Below are 20,921 nucleotides of genomic sequence, written 5' to 3' on the forward strand. Positions count from 1 at the left end.
TACTAGCAGTCCGCCCCGGCTTCGCCCGTGGTACATGTTTACGTTTTCTCTACATAAGAACCATCCTCGTACTTCAAGGAATATAATAAAAAAAGAATTATCGATATCGGTTCAGCCGTTCTCGAGTTATGCGCTTACCAACACATTTTGCGATTCATTTTTATATATAAGATTAGTGAAAAATATTAAACCTATTTTATCAATAAAGTATGAGTATAAAATCAAAATAGTTTCTGACAATTTAAAGGACTTTCCTTGATTTAATTCATAATTTTAAAAGTATTATAAATAAACTCAAGAATTGTAAACATATAAATAAATTCATTTTTTGGTCAACTTTTTCTCTTGCAATTTTTAAAATTATTTTATCTGAGTAATGTAACAATTTTATTTTAACATCAAAATGTAGGTAGGTAAAAATGCTATTATTTTTATATGAAAAAAGCTCATACTTTCCTGTTATTAAGGCAAATTATAAAAGTGGAAGGATATTGCGACGGGGGATTTTTTCTGAGATAATTGTAAGGGAAATTTGTTTCCATTAATTAAAGTAATTTAAAACCACAAAGACATACATTGCAAAAAAAATGTTGAAACTTTGTCAAAAGAGAAACAACGATTCACAAATTACATGAAAAGAGAAATAAAATTTACTAAAAAACGTTAATAAAGAATGAACTATATTTTGACAAAATTAGAGTCAGCAAAGGCCGTTTTATTTGCTGAGGTTTGCAGTATTTATTTAGAATAAATATTATTCTTTGATTGAAAGTATGTCGTTTTTATTAACAATAATCATATATTCCTTTCGAATTGCAAAACGAAAAAAAACGTATTTATAGTAATGTGAAATCTATACTAATATTATAAAGCTGAAGAGTTTGTTTGTTTGTTTGTTTGAACGCGCTAATCTCAGGAAGTACTGGTCCGATTTGAAAAATTATTTCGGTGTTAGATAGCCCATTTATCGAGGATGGCTATAGGCTATAATATATCATCACGCTAAGACCAACAGGAGCGGAGCCACGCAGGTGAAACTGCGGGGCGCAGCTAGTATATTTATATCCATTTAAAGATTCACCGAAAATATCCGGGTCATAAAGGTAGTATTAATAATATAAGTAGGAAATACTCATATATATTATTAGATATTTTATTTTCCATTAAAGACCCTGACAAAAATAGCGTTATATAACTCAGAAACTACCAAAATAACTATGACCCTCAGTAGTAAGGACTAAGGACGGAAGGAGGATTTTTCCACTACATCAATAAGCAAACAGAAATAATAATAAAGCTGATTTATTAATAATCGATATTAAAAATAGCCATTAAAATAATATTCTTTAAAGTATATTGTATTTATGAATGAACTTAAATAGGTATGTTTGCGTAAACAAAAAATACTAATTAAATATGTACGCTAAAATAGATTTTTGTCAATCATTCTATATTTTAAATCCAACGACGTCATTTCAATAAAACAGAAAATGAAAGTGAATGAATCGATTTTTTACTACAGCAATAGTCTTAATTGAAATTTATTAATTATTTTTTGTATTATAAGTATTCTTTTTTTGTGTCATTTTCTGATAACTATTTCTGATCAGCAAAAAACTGAGTTATGAGCCGTAAATATAACATAGAAAAATAAAATATAATTGCCAGCAAGATGCATTTTTTGTAGCCCGTTTGTACCTTTGATATTGCAATTCGCAATCAGTTACAAAAAATTATAATTATCTTTATTGTTAAAATAAATATTAAAAACGCTCTTCATATTAAGGAAACACGAAATTAAAATGAATTCGTATGACGTATTTATTAAATAGTTTTAATCAAATGGCATCTATGTAACTAATGCCTCTTCTTAAACTGGTTTTTGCGTAAAAAAATAAAATTAATCTTATATATAAAATTCTCGTGTCACAATGTTAGTCTGCATACTCCTCCGAAACGGGTGGACCGATTCTCATGAAATTTTCTGTGCATATCGGGTAAGTCTGAGAATCGGCCAACATCTATTTTTCATATTATGTACCACGGGCGAAGCCGGGGCGGACCGCTAGTAATAATATATAAAAATAAAATGTAAATATATTTGACTGTTACTTTTATTTATTTATTACTTTGACTTAGGGCCGATTTTTCAATGCTTGGATAAAACTTATCCGTCTACACGATAATATTAAAATGTCACGTAAACTGTCAAATACGGGCAATTAGAATTCCTTTTTTAAAATGGTAGTTTTATACATTATTCGACGAATAAGTTTTATCCAAGCATTGAAAAATCGGCCCGTACAGTACAAAATATACCGACACGCTATTAAGTATGATTCGTAAAAATGGGAATGTGAATTTATTTATGTTTGGTTAACAACTTTTTGTCAATCTTTTGCTATGATACCTTCCTTAAATATTAATAAACATTACTTAACTAATCATGCACACTAATGGTTGAAGAAAGGGCGATATTTATATAGTATATGTAACTATAAGCGTTAATTAAATTATTTTGTACATTGTAGATACGAAAATCGATACATCCATTAGCAAGATATTGTGAATTATTTAATGTTTTAATAACGACGTCTATTAGTCATAAATTTTAGATATTATAACCATACTCAAAATAATATAATTTATGAATTCTGCATATTACCCGTATAATATTGTCTAATCAGAGTGTAAAATTGATTAAGATTGTATCCATTCTTCAGCACATATTTATCGATGCTATTTTTAAGCCACTATGCAGAAACGACAGGTTGTAATGTTTGATGTATCATAATGTATGTGTGTGTGTGTGTGTGTGTGTCTGTGTCTTTTGTGGTATCAGAGTTCCCGAACGTGGATATCATATAATATGTATTATGAACTATCAACCTTATCAACGTTAATCAAAACATTATTCCCACTGCACGAACTTTATCCATCGCTCGACGAATCATTCTAGATTCTTGTTCTTGCATATTGCAGGCACCACCAAAAGACCCCACGATGTCCCCTGGCGGGCCACCAGAGGACGAGAGAACGGAACTGCTCGGCTCGCTGACCACGGAACAACAGCAGCGCACTAGCGCGAGGGTCATCAAGAAGTTGAGACTGGAGTCGCCGGCTGATAAGCGAGGTATTTTAATAGTTACTTGGCCAGGTTCCATCCAGTTTCTGTAGGGAGTTCTGAAGTTGATATTCTTTATGGATTTTCAATTCGATGGTTTATTCGGGCTAGTTTTTGCGTGACCGCCTTTGCCGTAGTGTTTGAAAAGTCGGATTAAAATAAGTAAAAATGCATTTAAAAGCTAGAAAAATATAGGTGATACCTTTGTTAAATACGACTTTCATTAATATTTCGTTTTCTATTCTCTGATATTCTTCAAAAAATTGAGGTAGTAAAAGGATATTATTATGTCAATACATATATAGAATGATATAGGAGAAAATGCAATAATTCATCTTAATTTTGCTATTAAACAGTATTGTCCACAGAAATTATAGAATGCGAAACGCCAAACAAAATAGATGACAAGGATCCCCTGAAATTTCCAACGGTGAGGCAGCGAATGCCCAAAGCGCTCTGGTCTGCTGATGAGAAAAGTCTTTTCTTCGAAGCTCTCAACGAATATGGGAAGGACTTTGATGCCATCACTGCGTATATTTGTGGCAAGATGAAAAAGAAGGGCATGCCTGATGGCATCCTGAAGACGAAGACCCAAGTCAGCCATTTCTATTATAGGACATGGCATAAGCTGTCGAAGCATGTGCAGTTTGATGAAAGTAAGTGGTTTGGATTCTAATTGGGTATTTTGATTGGAAATTTTAAGGAATATATTTTATTTTTTCGGTTTTACGGAGAAATTAAGGTTCTTAGCTCATTTTGCAACAAAATATTACCATTTTATGTTCAGTTTGTTTCTAAAAAAATATTTATGATTGCATAGATATACTAATCAATATGAGCAATTAATAATACCGTTTTATTCTTAATGACTATGTCTTTGTTACATATTGATTTAGAAAAAGCACGTGGTTTATCCATAATTTATTGTGTGAGTCAATAGTTGTGTTCTGCGGTATATGTATAGCAGTGTATTACAGTTAAAATATTCAAAGATATTAATCGTTTTTACGACTTATTCAATGCATTAATAAGTGCAATTAAATACATTGTTTCAGGTTGATTAAAAATTTATGTTTGATGTATTTTAGAATAATTGACCTGTAGTAGCATTAACGTCAAAGATGGCGAATTAATTTCAATCTTTCTATGAAAATCTCTGGTTTTTAATAACAGATGATCTATAATTTGTAAAATTATATATTTTAAAAGTGACTGTACGTGTCAAAAGTTCACGCGTGTAACTTTTAATAAAAAAAAGTCTAATTACTTGCATACTTTGAAGCAATGTTGAATTTACCTGGGTGGATAGATCCAACGTTTTAAATACAGATAATTAAGGTAGCGGATAAAGAATCGCCATTTAACAAGCTTTTTGACGAAATATTTTGAAAATGAGGGTAGTTGGTTGGATTGTAACTAGTCACAGTTTCGCGAACGATAGCGAGCTCTTTACTAGAGTTTATTATATTAACGATTTGTGCATCGTTTATTTTAAAACGCATTTTCAAACATTCACGTTACTTAAATATATTCCTCTTTCTAATTCCCTGCCCTTTCACGCAGACGTGAAAAAGGTAGCGCAGGAGCTATACGCGTTAATCAATTATGGCGAATTACGTCGTAAACTCGCGTCGGTAAGCGAGAAGACGTGCGCACGTCTCGGCGAGATGGTGCGCGGCGGCAGCATGGCGGTGCGCGCGCGCGGCCGCACCATGCGCGTGCGCACGCCCATGTGCCGCGCGCTGCGCCGACTCAACCAGATCACGGGTGAGTGCACACTCAAACTCTAATTTTATTCATTCAATTTGACTTTTTTTGCAGTATCTACTTTTGGTATTTTGTTAAAACAAAAAAAAACTGGCTTACGCATATTATGACGATTGTAACTTTTAAACGGTAGCTCTTAGAAAAAAATATTGATACCTTTTTTGTAGAGAATTTTGAGATCTACAATTTTGGTCGGAAGTAATTTTTTGATAAAAATGACTGTTTAAGAGAAAATAGCGAAAAACTCATATTTACCTTGAATGGATTTTTTTACCGATTACAGCCACTGGTGGCCAGCGACAGCCACTTGAAACATTTTTTTATACAGGTGGTCGCGGACACTTCTATATCGAGTGGTCGCCACCATAGCATGCGTCTATACAAAATATATGAAAAAATGTGTCAAGTGGCTGTTGCTGGCCAGCAGTGGCTGTGGTCAGTTGTTTACGCCCAGCCTTATTAATCTCGAACTTAAGCACGTGTTCATAATATGTTCGGTGTTTTGCTATATAAGAATTAATGAAATAGAAAACAAAATCTTCGAACGTTTTAACATTTTTTGTTATGGAAAAATAAAATTACCTATATAAAAAAACCTGTTTTTAAATAAATGACTAATTCAAAACAAAATATTAGCCATTAGGGCTATTTGTCATGGATTTAGCAATATACAACAATTTTACGCAACAACGAATACGGAATTTAATCTATGCATTAAAAAATGAAATTGACATCACCATTGTATGAAAATATAATATGTAATTGTGACAATGCAATGGTTAATGGACCGCTTGTCTTTAATAGACTTAATTGCCGGTGTAATGATAGAGTTTAATTTAATTATTAAGTTATAGAATTGCTCCTTAGTTAATAGTTATAAATTATAATATGGTCTATATTTTATGTATAAAATGTATTTGGTATTCGCTCTCTATTTTTCTTCCATTAACAATTGCGTTGATTTTAAAATATTTGCAAGTAATAATTCGATTATCAATTTTTTTTTATAATCCAAGCACATTTTATTGGGGCAGGTAGTGTAACGACAAACATAATAGGAACAAGGCATTGTCTAGTTTGAACCCATAATTATTTTAAAATATACCCTCAATTATAACAAAAAACTCGGTTGTAAGTCAATCTCAGCATCACTTTGCAATTATTTTTATTCAAATAATATAATTTTGAAAATATTAAATTTTATGCCATTCATTATAACGCAATCACTATCATAGATTAGATAGAACATTGTTGATTATATCTTTTTATTCTATATACAAAGCATATATATGTAAATATATTATTTTGTAATTATGTACTATGAAACCCTTAAATTACCAGTGGACATCAAATTAAATTTGCCTGATAATATTATAGTTTAAATAATCCCTTCAAGCATATCCGCATACATTGCATTTATGTAAACAATGTAAATTTATAAAATCCTCTATCTGTATAAATAGATTGCATGACGACAATTAAATTGTAGTATCAACTTTTTATACGTTTTAATTATAGTAATTAATTGTGACTAGATTTTCCCAATTAACGATGCATTTTTTTTATTGTTTGTGGACATCATCATTGTTGCATATCTGTTAAACGCCTTTTAAGTAAATTTTCTGAAACAAATGAGATTTTTGCTTCGCCAAACCTTACCTATTTCAGCCATCTTTATAATGGGCAGCGTTGGGCGAGTAGAGGCAATCACGATAGTGTAGACGGCCTAAATGCATATGATGTGGATGTTTTTTTCATAATCGCTGTAATGTAACATCGACGATCATTTGTTGGGCCAACTATCCATTGTGCTCTACACAATGGGTAGCGTTGGCCCATGGACATTTTTGAGTCGCCCAACCTTATTTCACACAATGCATATTATGTGTAATTTTTATTTTTCTAGTAAGAAATCCTTCCACTTTTCGTTGCCTTTTTACTCTCGTTGATCAAAACAAACATCTCACAGCGACTGGTCAAGTAAATTGGCGTTATAGAAATACAGATTTTTTGTCAAGTCTTCGTAGTTCGTATAGACCTTAAAAATGACTAATATTTTTCAGGTTTTAAAATGTTCTATTTCATTTTGTCTTATTACAAAAGGTATGCATTTATCTAATTATCGCTATAACACACACGTGTCATTACTTAACATAAGGTGACCAACCTTTGCCGCTCTGCTATTTTATTTTATTTACTTATTCATATAAATAACACCAACAATAAATAGACATTAATATTAACCAATTGTATCTAATCATCTAATGTATTTATCAATTATAGGTGCAAGGCATTCACAGTAGGTAATAACACTTATACAATTATCATAAACGAATATCGGCTATAAAAAAAATCAATCCGTCATACAGAACGCGCATGCGGTACACGCGTATGCTCCCGCGCACAAATCGTCCTGCGCGCACGCAACACGTGCGCATGGTCGCGCGTACAAGCGGCTGCGCATAACCCGCGCGCAGCTGTTGCGTTACCGCTGCGTACGCGACTCAGTGCGTTTATTAGAGCGCTAGAGAAGCGGTGGAAGAGTGTATCCTTTTGATTTATTAATGGAGTATTATGAAGTGGGTAGGTACTTACATGTTAACAAATAAATGTATTTTCTTTCTTTCCACATGACGGGAACTTACATAATTGGTATATTATACATATTGGTATAAAAATTGGTGATTAACTTTATGTCGCTAAGAAAACTTAACAGAAGCATAAATGATATGAAGTTATTCCTTGACATGTAAATAAATAATAATACATATATGCCATTTTCCAAGTTTCCAATCACCCTAAAACGTTTAAGGGTGGTTGATTAAAAAATATCTTAATAATTATTATTGTACCAAATAGTTCTGTCAATAAAAACATCTGAAATACCTTCTATTTCACTGATTCCCTGTATTATTTACAAACTTAACTCAATAACAGTCGCACTACAAAAAACACGCTACACAGAATGGCATAGATAAAGAAGCAGCTAACCCTGATGAGTTTGATATCCATGGCAGCAAGGGAGATCTCGAGGCACATCTGAATTTGGAGACAGATAGGATTATCACGCAAGGTATTTTATCCATTGATCATAATTTGTTTCTTAAACTTCGATTTTTGTATATTTCATTGGGAATTCTTAGAATTTTTTTTTAGAATGAAATCTACTACCTAAAATTTGAGCAAAAATTGTAATTAAAGATATTTTTATCGCCTTATTTTATTACCGCCTTATTATTATATTTTATTACCACAAAAGAACTAATAGGAGCCTAATAAAGCTCTGCAGCCATGTTCATTTTACTATTTGTAGAAAGAACAAAACCGACAAAGCTAGTACTCCATCTCGGTCCCAGACCTGGTGCAGAGATCCACCTGCCAGTTTTAAGTCCAAGCGAACAGCTCTCCAGTCAGAAGATCTGCTTCTCGTCTTATTTGGAGAGGATGGGGTCCTTGCACCGGGATAAAGATAGCGGTAAGTGGTAGAAATGATGGGGTAATTGTATTGCAAAGTAATGGAAATTTAATGGAAAATCGATAGTAGTCATGAGGTAATAAATGTTGACTTTAACCCATTGAGCCCCGAACGGCCCGATCGGTCCACGACACAATAGATTTTCTATTGTGTCTGTGATTCCGGGGCCTGAGTTATTAATAGACTGTTAATACACTTACATCCATAAGATTTTTTTTTTATCAAGATAAAATCTGCTTGAGTGTCGATTAAAGTTTCATTGTAAAATGGAATTAAATGCGATACTATAAATTTGTACATAAGTCACACTTTTCCATATTTTTTTTATTTCAGTAAAAATACGGACACCAAAACGCCAAAGAAAAGACAGTACATCCGAAAAGGATAAAGATGATAAAAAATTAAAATTAGATGACCCTGAATCGAATAAACTAATTAACATTGACGAAACCGCGATTGACGGCATAGAATTAATGGCGCATTTTAAAAATATACATGACGATGAGGAAAAACCAAGCACTGAAGATGAAAAAGACTTGAAATCTGAAGAAACGGCAGAAGAAGATGGGGAAAGAGAGCCAGAAAGAGATAACGTTATAACAGAAAGAGATAACCCTGTATCAGAGAGAGACAACGTTATGTCGGAAAGAGAAAAAGATAGCTTTTCAGAAATGGAAGACGAAGAGAAGTATAATAAGAGTGATACAGATAATGAGAGTGATGGCAAAACGGATAAGGATAGCAAGTTTAAGAATTTAAAGGTAATGTACAATTTTTATTTATTTCATAGTTGAACGGGTTGCCTGCCGATAAAACTATTGTTAATCACCTATTAAATTTTCAATTTTGTCCAATATTTTAATGCAATACTTGATACCTGCAAGGCATATTTTCTCTTCATTGTTTAATAAGAGCCGATGGAAAAAACACCTCAAGATATTATTTATTTACCGACTCTAGCAAAATTTCAGGTAAAGTTTCGAATTCGTCCCAAAAAACGTGGAGGCAGCGTTTACACGCTCGTTCTGGAGAAAGATTCAAACGATGAGGCCAAGAGTGAAGATGCCAAGGTGGAAGAACCAAAGGTAAAAAAAAAAATAATTCATTTAGATAGTTTATAGTCTGTATGTTTAATGATTTAAAGGGGACAGAAAGAACCTATTGAATTAATAAAAAAGTAATTTGAATAGGGCAAATAATATATTTTTGAAGTGAAACTTCTTTATCGGGGTTGGATAAAAATTTAGTGTAACATTTTTTCGATACGCGTGACATTTTTCCGTTACGTGCCATCTTTTTCTTATCCCTACCACGCGTGATTCGACGTATTTCTGTAAAGTTGCATGTATAGTATTTTTTTTAAATAAGGTCATAAAGAAGTTTCACTTCTTACGTGTGTACACTAGTACACGCATATATTTTTTACCCAACCTACTGCGTTATTAACACATTAATATATTAATTTAAAATTTCAGTCAGAAGAAGAAGCCAAACCAGTGATAGATGTAGAGACAGCGTTGAAACAAATCCGCGCGGGATGGGCTGAACATGATGCAGCCGATCTTACTATTGGGGATCTGTATTTGATGGTAAAATAATAATAAATAAATGTTTTGTGGAAGATTGCGAAAAAAGAAAGTTACACTTAGAAATAAACATTGATTTGAATTGATTTGATAGCAATGTGCTTTCGCATATTTTTAATGATATTATGTCAAATTTAAATGGTTGCTGCTAATGTATTAAATATTTTAACCAGGACACTAACTATAAATGTCACCGGCATTATACACATTTCTATAAACTGCAGCAGTTAAATTTAAAAATAATGTAATGTTTTCTAGTTCGGATCACGTTCAAAACTCGAGCTCGACTATTGGTGGGCGGAAGCCACGCCCCCTCTACCGCAGCCAATCAGATCGCTCAAAAACTCAGAATGCGACAAGCTAGAAAAAGACAGACTTATCGATAAGAGGGAGAAGGGCAATAAGACCCCGGAAAAGGGCGATAGTTCGGTGGAAGAGGAAAGAGAGAAAAGCGATACGGATATATTTTCGCCGAAGAATACTTTCAGTCAAGATAGCAATGATGGCATGTCGGGGGATGAGAGGAAACGTAAGTATAAAGTTTCGTAGCTTGCTATTTTGTAGCATTTTGTTATATACATGTAGCCGTCATCTGATTGAATCTGCCATTTGATTGAATGACCAGCGCGTTCATTGAATGACTAGGCCGAACGTTGATTTAACTAGCGTCACACAACGTCCAACTAGTTAGCGGATTGTAAAATAGCTCTTTGAAGAGAGCGGATTTTGCGCTCGGCATATTGTTGAATGACTCTGAATCTGCATTCAATCACATGACTGCGATATATATTTTATTAATTACTGCACTATAAAATATATTTTTGTAAATAATGGGCATTCAGTTTAATTTAATTATATTATTTAAAGATTATTTTAGTTCTCGTTCTTACTCTTTAACGATTAATCTTAGCAGATATAACAGTACCGTTTTTTTTATTATTTTACTTTATGTCTAATTTATTTCATAAAATATTGTTTCGTATACAGCAGGAGAAGCCCCAGCATCCCCAGAACACAAGACAGGCGCGTTAAAATTAGTCAGCAAGTTGGTCAATCGGCCACCAACACAACCGCCACTTGATGGCTTTTTACAACTTAGTGATAGGTATTAACTTTAAAATGATATATTTATTTAGATGCACACAAGTGACACAACACAAAAAAGCATAAGAGTAATGATCGTGTGTAAAATAAACATTTTATGCTAGTGACACATTTCATTTTCCCAAAATAAAGTGTTAAGCTTCTTTTGAAGCTCAATAAAAAATATGATTCTATGCGACAGAGCTGTCGAAAGAAACTGTGTATACATATTAAAAAAAATGTGTGCGTGTACTAGTGTACACACGTAAGAAGTGAAACTTCTTTATGACCTTATTTTCCAAAAAATAATTTATGGAATTTTACAGAAATACGTCAATCACGCGTGGTAGGGATAAAAACAAGCGCTTAACGGAAAAATGTCACGCGTAAAGAAAAAATGTTACACTAAATTTTTTTCCAACCCCGATAAAGAAGTTTCACTTCAAAAACAAACATGCCGGTTATTCGGTGCAAATGACTTTAAACATTTTGTCAATGACATTACACTTATAATTTACATGTTCTACCTTAGATGTCGCTAGTAAATATATTTTAATAATTTTCTCGAAATCAGGTTAAAACGCTTGCTCGCTCTCGCTGGAAACAGTCACGTGGGCGCGGTCACCAACACTACGGTGTCTAAATGCAACTGTGGGCATATTTGTCCGAAGAAACAGGTATTTTTTATAATTTATTAATATTGAACAATATTGTGTTGAGTAACAATTAATTGTAAATCATGTGAAAAAAAATTAGTTTGTGCTATAATAATTGGTTGTTGGACGAGTGTCTGAAAAAAGATACATATGGTATTTAAATTAAGGAAAATATAATATGAGGTCTGCTATAGAATAAAAAAATTGATAGAAATTCAAGTGCGCGGGGTTTTATTAATCTATTATTACTGTTGTACAGTGTGTATGTGTACATATACGAAAATTATGGACCAAGTTCACAAACAAGTCAACAAAAATAAAATGCACCCAAATCGACATACTCTCTCCCTTTTGTAAGACCGGCCAAGTGCGAGTCGGACTCGCGCACGAAAGGTTCCGTACTATGGGGATATATATATATCCCCTTAATCCATACTAATATTATAAATGCGAAAGTAACTCTGTCTGTCTGTCTGTTACTCAATCACGCCTTAACTACTGAACCAATTTGCATGAAATTTGGTATAGAGATATTTTGATACCCGAGAAAGGACATAGGATAGGTTTTATCCCGGAAATCCTACGGGAACGGGTTTTTCTTTGAAAACGCGGGCGAAGCCGCGGGCGGAAAGCTAGTATATATATATATATATATATATATATATATATATATATATATATATATATATTTTAATTTTTTTTAGTATTTGTTGTTATAGCGGCAACGGAAATACATCATTTGTGAAAATTTCAGCTTTCAAACTCAAACTCAAACTCAAACATTCATTTATTCAATTAGACTACTATTTAGTAGCACTTTCGAATCGTCATTACATAGTATTTTTAACATTTACCACCGATTCGGAAAGCAGTATCTATGGAGAAGAATCGGCAAGAAACTCCATAGTTGCTCTTTTAAATAATGTCAATAAATTTACATAATATGTAACTTATATCTACCTAACTACATAATATGCCAAAGAACTGTCCTGTGGTGTTTACGCGACAACCCTCCATTTGTCTTTATCGTCCATATATTCCTGAATACTGTAGTACGCTCTCTGAACTAGTACATTTTTTATGTAAGTTTTAAATTTAGAACTACTAAACTCTTTAATATTGTGAGGAATTCTATTGTATAAGCGTATACCTTGACCCATAAATGAATTTTTAACTTTAGCTAATCGGAAAAATGGCATTTCAATTCTATTCTTGTTCCTTGTGCCATAATCGTGTCTATCTCCTACTCTTGTGTGTAAGTCAGAGCTTTTGTGTACATGCAAAATATTATTAAATATATACTGTGATGGTACAGTAAGGATACCAGTATTCTTAAAATGATCTCTAAGTGAGTCCCGAGCACGTAAATTATATATAGAGCGGATGGCTCTTTTCTGTAAGATAAATATAGTTTCTATATCTGCAGCCCTGCCCCACAGTAGAATTCCATAGGACATAATGCTATGAAAGTAGCTGAAATAAACCAATCTAGCCGTATCTTCATCGGTGAGATGCCTTATTTTTCGGACTGCATATGCAGCAGAACTGAGCTTACCTGCAGCGGTGTTGACATGGGCTCCCCACTGTAGTTTCTCGTCCAATGTTAACCCTAGAAATACAGTAGACTCAGTAGGATGCAATACCTCCCCGTTCAAGGTAATATCTCTGTTCAACTTTTTTACATTAGGAAGTAAAAATTCAACACAAGTGGTTTTTTTGACATTTATAAATTATTGGCAGTAAACCATTCAGATATGTGTAAAAGAGCACTGTTCACTTCGTCAACATTTGGGTCATGCCTATCCACATTAAAAATTAATGAGGTATCATCTGCAAACAGAACTATTTCACACCTATCCTGCAAATAATAGGGAAGATCATTGATATATACCAAGAACAAGAAGGGACCTAAAATTGACCCCTGTGGAACACCAATGTTAATTGACGCACCGCTAGAACGTTCTCCATTAACAACTACAGTCTGTATCCTATCATGCAGGTATGACGCTATGAGGTTCTGGGCTTTTCCTTTAATTCCATAGTGATTAAGTTTACGTAACAAAAGTACAATGTTCAACGCAGTCAAATGCCTTGGAGAGGTCACAAAATATCCCTAGAGCATTTTTTGAGTTTTCCCATGCCTTATATATATGTGTTAGAAGTGCAACTCCAGCATCTGTGGTTGAGCGCCCCTTTGTGAAACCAAACTGTTTGGTGTGCAGTAAATTATTATTTGCAAAATGACTACTCAATTGGTTTAATATTAACTTCTCGAATACCTTACTTAATGTTGGTAAAATAGAGATAGGTCTATAATTGTTACAGTCTTCTTGATCGCCCTTCTTAAATAAAGGTATAACTTTACTAAGCTTTAGTAAATTAGGAAATGTACCATAGTCACAACACTTATTAAATATGGAAGCTAAATTTTTCGCAATATTTTCTATTATATTATTAACTAAATTTACGGACATTCCCCAAAGATCACAAGTATTTTTAAGATTAAGCGTCTTAAAGGCAGTAACAATATCATTAGCAGTTACGTGTCGTAATTCAAATAATGTACTGCACTCCGCAACATGGTCCCTCAAAAAGGTCTCTGCAAGTGCTGAAGACGAATTTAAACTATTAGTAATAGTAGCAGGGACACTACTGAAGAATTCTTCAAAAGCAAGCGCAACATCAGCACTTTTGTCAATAACCCTGTCATTATTTACAAGTTTTATGGTATTACTTGATTTGCTTTTACCCATTTCACCATTAATAATTGACCAAACTGTTTTAACTTTATTATCAGAGTCGCGTATTTTTTCTTTGATATACAAACGCTTTGCAGTGAAACAAACTTTTTTAAAAATTTTTGAGTAATTTCTAACATAACTAAGAAAAGATGGGTCTTTATTATATTGCTTCATACCATATAATTCATAAAGAATGTTCCTGCACCTATGTATACTAGCTGTCGCCCATTTACTAAATGGTAAATCCTTGGTAATATTTAAAGATTTAACTTTAAATATTTTTTCAAATTCTTTATGTACTAAATTAAAAAGATTTTTAAACATTTCACAAGGACTATTAGGATAGGATTGATCATTTAGTACGGGCAGGTTTTTATTAATATTATTCCTAAATTTATTAATGCCTTTTTTAGTTATAGGCCTAACATTAATCCTTTTAAATGTAGGTATGCAATCCCATTCAAAAACTACTTTCTGGCCACAGTGATCCGAAGTCAATGTATTGAGAATATTTTTCTCTAAACAGATGCAGTCACAGTATATATTATCAATACAAGTTGCAGAAGTAGGTGTAATTCGTGTGGGTTCGTTAAAAAGTTTATATAGATTAAATGACTGAAACAAATTAACAATTCGTGTAGCCGTTTGTGTTTGTAAAAGTAAATCAATATTAAAATCACCACATACTATAACTTTTTTTTTACTCCTGCTTAGACGCTTTAATATTTCTTCCATTACTGTCTCAAACATATTATAGTCACTGGAAGGGGGTCTATAAACGCAAACAATAATATAACGCTCCAGCTCCACACAGGACAGTTCAATGGTCCGTTCTACAGAAAGACTAACAATGTCAGTTCGTTCTTTACATTTTACACTATCATGTACAAAAATAACAGAACCTCCGTGAATAGCCTGTGTCCTAAAGTATATACTTTTTAATTTGTAATTTTCAATATTTACTAACGACTGACATTGTTTAAGCCAATGTTCTGTTACACAAAATATTTTAATATTGTTATCATTCAGAAACAATTCTATTTCTAACAATTTGCTAGCCAAGCCTTGAATATTTTGATGCACAATGGAAAAAGACTGCTTAGCTGTTGTCTTATATACTAGTTTAAATCTAGCTTAGGGCTAGATTGTCTGTCTACACTTAATCTAGGTTGATGTATAAAATTACTACTACATAAAATTATAGTAGATTGATGGTCTGATACCGAACATGTACCAGACTGGTTAATATTATATGCTATTAACATAGCAAGTTCACGCTTATATCTATATGGCAGATACACTGTATTCTTTGTCAAAGTAAAAGATTTAATACATGAGTTAATGTCAAAGTAAATAAATGCATCACGATGATGATTTGTTAGGTTATACAATTTTAAATTCATATTATGAATTAATCTATTTTGTTCTTGTGTTAAACCAGGTAGGTATGGCAAGGTACACAACATAAATTTTAGTGTCCGACCGAACTTTCGGTTTCGGTTTCGGTTTCGGCCGAGTTTCGGCCAAAAATCAAGTTTCGGCCGCAGTTTCGGTTTCGGCCAAAATCGGCCGAAACTTTTGCCGAAACCGAAACTTATTTCGCAAGTTCAGTGAACTTAGTTCACACACGTTCACGCTCGCCTAACTTCGTTTTCATCGGCAACGCTTTGACGGACGCTGTCAAAGCTTTGGTTGACCCACGCTGGTGGAAACAATTTTTGATTATCTATGTTGAGATTGAAACTGGGTGTAATAGTAATTAATAATTATTATTTTTATATAAGAGGTACCTAAAAGAGACTGATTTCTAAGTACAAATACCAATCCAAAGTAGGTATTAAAGACTCTTTAATAAAGAGAAAGATCTCAAAATACCAAAACTTAGTGTTTAAAGTAATACATAGTAACAATTGAGTATTTGAATAAAAAAAAATTATTGATTTTTTTTATGTATTTTGAAACTTTATTATTAATAATATTGATATTTAATGCAAATAACTTCAAAAAAAAATTTTTTCCGTTAATTATAAGCAATTAAAAATTGATGAAATTTAAATTAGAATCACGTGACTACAAACGCGCCATGACTGGTCACCATAGATTGTGACGTCAAAATGTTATAGCTATTAACTGCAGTACATATATCGTTTACGGCTATTACACGTGACTAGACAATAATATTGAAAATTTATTGCTAAGATACGATTTGTTTGTTGGTTCCGAATTAGTTAGTTAGTTACGAAAATAATATTCTTGATGTTGATATACAATTTATGATCACCGATTTTTGTCAGGAGTTGCCTTTGTAGTATTCGTACATAATGGTACAAAACGATAACTTTTGAGGTTCGCCATTTTTAATATAAATTTAAATAATATAATTAACAATTAATATAATTAATATGTAATTTAATAATGACAACAAAATTAAATAGATCAAAACACTGTATTTATTATTAACACGCTTTTATTAGCTTCACCTGTATGTTTGTATGTAACCTTTCGAAGTTTCGACTCGATTTTGACCCACTTAAAACCGACGGATTTTGTTCAAATTTTGAACACTTATCAAGGTCCAATGACAATACAATAATATCATAAATTTATCCTTTTATCCTGATAAGAATCGCCAGGATCAGCTTAAAACATATGTTTGTAAGTAACCAATTCTCCTTTCGATTCGATTTAAACCCACTATAAACCGACGGATTTAATTTAAATTTGTATACTTATAAAAACCCGGTAACAATACAATAATTTCATGAATTTATCTTATTATCCTGTTTAGTTTTTCAAACTATATTTATTTTTGTATCAACTGCAATGAGTGAAAACTAACATTATGACGTCACACGCGCTCGGGTGACGCTTCGGGAGTTGTCGGCGTGTCTTCGGTACTGGATTCAAAGACTAATTTTTATTTTGAAATAACTTTTGAATTATTGCAAAAAAAATAAAAATAAAAACAGTTTTGTTATAAAACTAATATATAATCTTTCCATTTATCACAAAAAAAAATTTCATTCAAATACTCAATTACTGATTTGATTTAGATGACTGATTTTACTGAGAACTTAATTTGAAAAAATAATAAAAATTAAAATTGTTATTATCAATATTTTAAAAATATTATTTTTTTATTTTATATTAAATAAATGATTACAACAAATTGAATATACTGTGTTTTCATTTCATGCCCTAATTAAGGCAAAATAATAGGTAAAATGCACCAAAGTTCAGTATTTTTAGAAATTTCATACTTGACCACGTGAGTTTCGGTTTCGGTTTCGGTTTCGGCCGAAACTGAAGCCACGGCCGAACATTCGGTTTCGGTTTCGGTTTCGGCGTGGAAACCAGTTTCGGTCGGACACTAATAAATTTACATTTAGTCTTACTACTAATATCTAACATTTTTTTTAATCCTACATCAATATCCTTATTATTTATATTTAAACTGTCCCCATATAATATAATTACAATATTATTCTTATTAAAGCTGAAATGATCCAGTGGTTTGATTATATATTTAAATGAACTGTTAGGCGTACAAACATTAGTAACTTTAAGCCCTAAATTGTTGAGCATAGCGCCAAATCCCTGACCAATATTATCTGACAACACAATTATTTCCTGCTTTGAAAGGCATTTAGTATTACTGGTTGGAATTGTGGTAGTGGGTTTAACATTATGTATGTCTGTGTAGTCAGGCTTATGGGGCGACGGTTGCTCATTGTCATTGTTTGAACACTGACATACATATTTATTGGTCAGCGACTCAAAACGATCCATATTCTCATTGCTCAACTTAATAAGATAATCTGCCTCTTGTATATGCTCGTTAATTTGCATTTGGGCAGAAGAGTATTTCTGGTTCACATCAGTTAACATTTGACTTAAGGAGTCTATCTTCTCCTTAAGTTCAGTTGTTTCTACTTTCTAGCTATCACGGTATATGAGATACAGCCTGGAGACGGACAGACAGACAACATAGTCTCAGTAGTAAGGTCCCGTTTTACCTTTTGGGTAACGGAACCCTAAAAGTGAGAGCAATTCAATATTAAATGTTATTTTTTTCTTTCAGAAACCACAAGCGTACCCCACAGAAATCCCGTACTTAGGCACCAAACTCAATGAAGGTTCTGTGTTCAGGCATCCTACACCCATCGCACCCAGACCTAACCACGATGTATGTTGTTTTAATTTAATTTGTTATTTTTTAAATTGTAGAATATATTGGTTTTGTTTTATCAAATGGAATGTAAAGAATTTTCGCCATGTTAACAAATATTTAGTGTACTAATTCATAACAAAATGAATATAAAACTAATCAAAAATTAATATGTGATGCGAATTGAAAATTTTATTCCTTCAAAAGCGTATTTCCTAGCGCCCTGGAACATCTGAAAACACGTATTGTTTTTTTCCACATTTAAGTATATTTTTCTTACATTTTTTTTGTTTTATTTATACGCTCACAGATAATAAAAAAATCACGTGAAATGGAAATTTTGCAGAGCCTCTCCCGGGGGCAGGTGAATCTGGACGATTTGCCCCGGCTAAAGAAACGGGGCAGACCTCGTTTGGAACGGGCCAGTAGAGTTGTGGTGCAAAGGCTATTGCCCCTTTTGCCTAAACTGCCCCCGCCTAGTAGTAAGTATCAATATTTTGTTATTTTGCAAATTCCAGTTGCATACAAAAAGGAGGCCATAAATGGCTTGCGTAGTTTAAGCAAAACTGATTTGTTACTTACTATACTGATTTGTTATACTTGTTTTGATTTAAATTTGTTTTTTATTCAATTTGTACAAGAAAATAGCATCATGTGAATGGGGCTTAATTCTACAGAGTATCTGTTTTTCGAACCGGTGGAAAATATATTTTTAAGATTCAAAGGCGTTTCTTTAAGAAGTCTAGTTGAAATAAACAGATTCTGATTCGTGTGCCGTGCAATTTTAAATGTTTTACATACATTTCTCATAGACATTAATTAACTTATTTTTTGCAAAACAGACTTAATCCCAGTGAAGCTAGTGCCGAGCGCAGCAGCTGGCGCCAGTGCGACGGCTGGCAACACTCGACTGCTGCCCCGACCTCCCCCACCACCTCCCACTTCTACTGCTGAGTGAGTTATTTTTTAAGCTATTGCATAGCTTCTATCGCGGGTCTTGAGCGCGGTGACCGAATCCAGAAATTCCGTAACGAAAAACCTCACGCTCCCCACTCCGACGGGCACGGAGGGGCACAGGCTTGAAGGCATAGCATGCAATAGCTTTACCGCGGCAGTCCCCGAGTGCCACACGTATTTTTTTATTTATACGATTATTTATTGTTCTTGTTAAAGTGAAACTTGTTTAGGCGCGTTGAGAGTATAATTTCAATTTGTGTCATGGCAATACCGTTGTCGTAGAGTAAGGCAACGATTTTGGTATCTTTGAATCTTGCCAAAGAAGTTTCACTTCTGACACGTGTGCTCGGCACACACGCTCATTTTTTCCCCTTTTAGGCATTTTGCACATTTCATTCTATCTAGATTATTTTTTTCTTATGAAATTCTTTTAAAAGTTGCATATCATCAAACTGCTATAATATCAGCCGTTGTCATAGTGTCACTAATTATAATATTATCAGTTTCAAACACTCGTTTTATTATAACATGTCTTCGTTATTCCATCATTTTTTAATTGTTTTTTTATTTTATTTTTATTTCAGTCTGTCCGCCTATTACGTGCTGAGCGAGTCAAACGGTCAATTCTTCTTTCACGACGGAGACCGTCGCATCCCCATCAACCAGCCTGATGATGATGATGATAATGGTGAATAAACAGTTTTATTTAAACATTTCCTGACTGAATTCTATGATAAAATATAAAATCTAAATCAGTCTTGCCATATTCGTAATTTTTATACCCCTTAAATGATAATAGTTATTGAGAACTACAGTTTTATAGAATAGTTGATACCTAGTAAGGTCGAATTGTCTATATTATAAAAGATTTTAAAAAGTTTATTTGATGTGATTTTTATTCAACCATGCAAAAACGACTATACCGATACGAAAAAAAATGTATTATTTGTATGTACCATTTTCTGATTTGTTTCTATAGGGTAGATTTAAAAAATTTTGTTTGATCAGCAGCAATTTTTATTATTAACTGTAATTTTTATAACTTAAATTAATAAAAATACAAATATTAAAATAAAATTATGTATCCAGATGAAGCAGCCCCAGAAGGCGAGTTAGACCTTAGCATAAAGAGCGAGCCGAGCAGCCAGAGCGCGGACACGTTGAAGCTGAAACAGGAATCGAACTCGGAAGTCAGTGTAGTGGGCAAGTCTGAACCCACTGATATTACTGGTGAGTTTATAATGTTTTATTGGGTTTAACTTTAGTTCAGAGTTTTAAATTTGCCTTTGTCTATAGTTTAACGCAAAAACATGTTTTGTAATAAGACTTTTACTTTGACGGTTTCATTTGTTTTTCGGCTACGG

The 20,921-nt window shown here is 32.9% G+C and overlaps 1 protein-coding gene across 4 annotated transcripts in view; it reads left to right on the plus strand.

The window, feature by feature from the left end:
- Positions 1-20,921, plus strand: part of crm (cramped chromatin regulator) — a 44,661-nt gene that overhangs the window by 22,352 nt on the left and 1,388 nt on the right. The window contains exons 4-20 of one of the 4 annotated variants that reach the window (XM_089711356.1): positions 2,983-3,133; positions 3,481-3,780; positions 4,688-4,891; positions 7,261-7,436; positions 7,829-7,964; positions 8,205-8,366; positions 8,700-9,127; positions 9,338-9,451; positions 9,842-9,955; positions 10,211-10,481; positions 10,940-11,057; positions 11,610-11,712; positions 18,514-18,618; positions 18,911-19,082; positions 19,443-19,554; positions 20,142-20,245; positions 20,647-20,787. In XM_089711356.1, the coding sequence (XP_089567482.1) occupies positions 2,983-3,133; positions 3,481-3,780; positions 4,688-4,891; positions 7,261-7,436; positions 7,829-7,964; positions 8,205-8,366; positions 8,700-9,127; positions 9,338-9,451; positions 9,842-9,955; positions 10,211-10,481; positions 10,940-11,057; positions 11,610-11,712; positions 18,514-18,618; positions 18,911-19,082; positions 19,443-19,554; positions 20,142-20,245; positions 20,647-20,787 (2,911 nt within the window). The remainder of the gene's footprint in view (positions 1-2,982; positions 3,134-3,480; positions 3,781-4,687; positions 4,892-7,260; positions 7,437-7,828; positions 7,965-8,204; positions 8,367-8,699; positions 9,128-9,337; positions 9,452-9,841; positions 9,956-10,210; positions 10,482-10,939; positions 11,058-11,609; positions 11,713-18,513; positions 18,619-18,910; positions 19,083-19,442; positions 19,555-20,141; positions 20,246-20,646; positions 20,788-20,921) is intronic. The other 3 variants (XM_089711357.1, XM_089711359.1, XM_089711358.1) reach the window with 3 other exon arrangements.

The sequence above is a fragment of the Colias philodice genome, chromosome 26 (genome assembly GCF_061535455.1).
Source record: "Colias philodice isolate Cphi_HAF_F1 chromosome 26, ilColPhil1 Martin Lab GWU primary, whole genome shotgun sequence".
Classification (NCBI taxonomy): domain Eukaryota; kingdom Metazoa; phylum Arthropoda; class Insecta; order Lepidoptera; family Pieridae; genus Colias; species Colias philodice.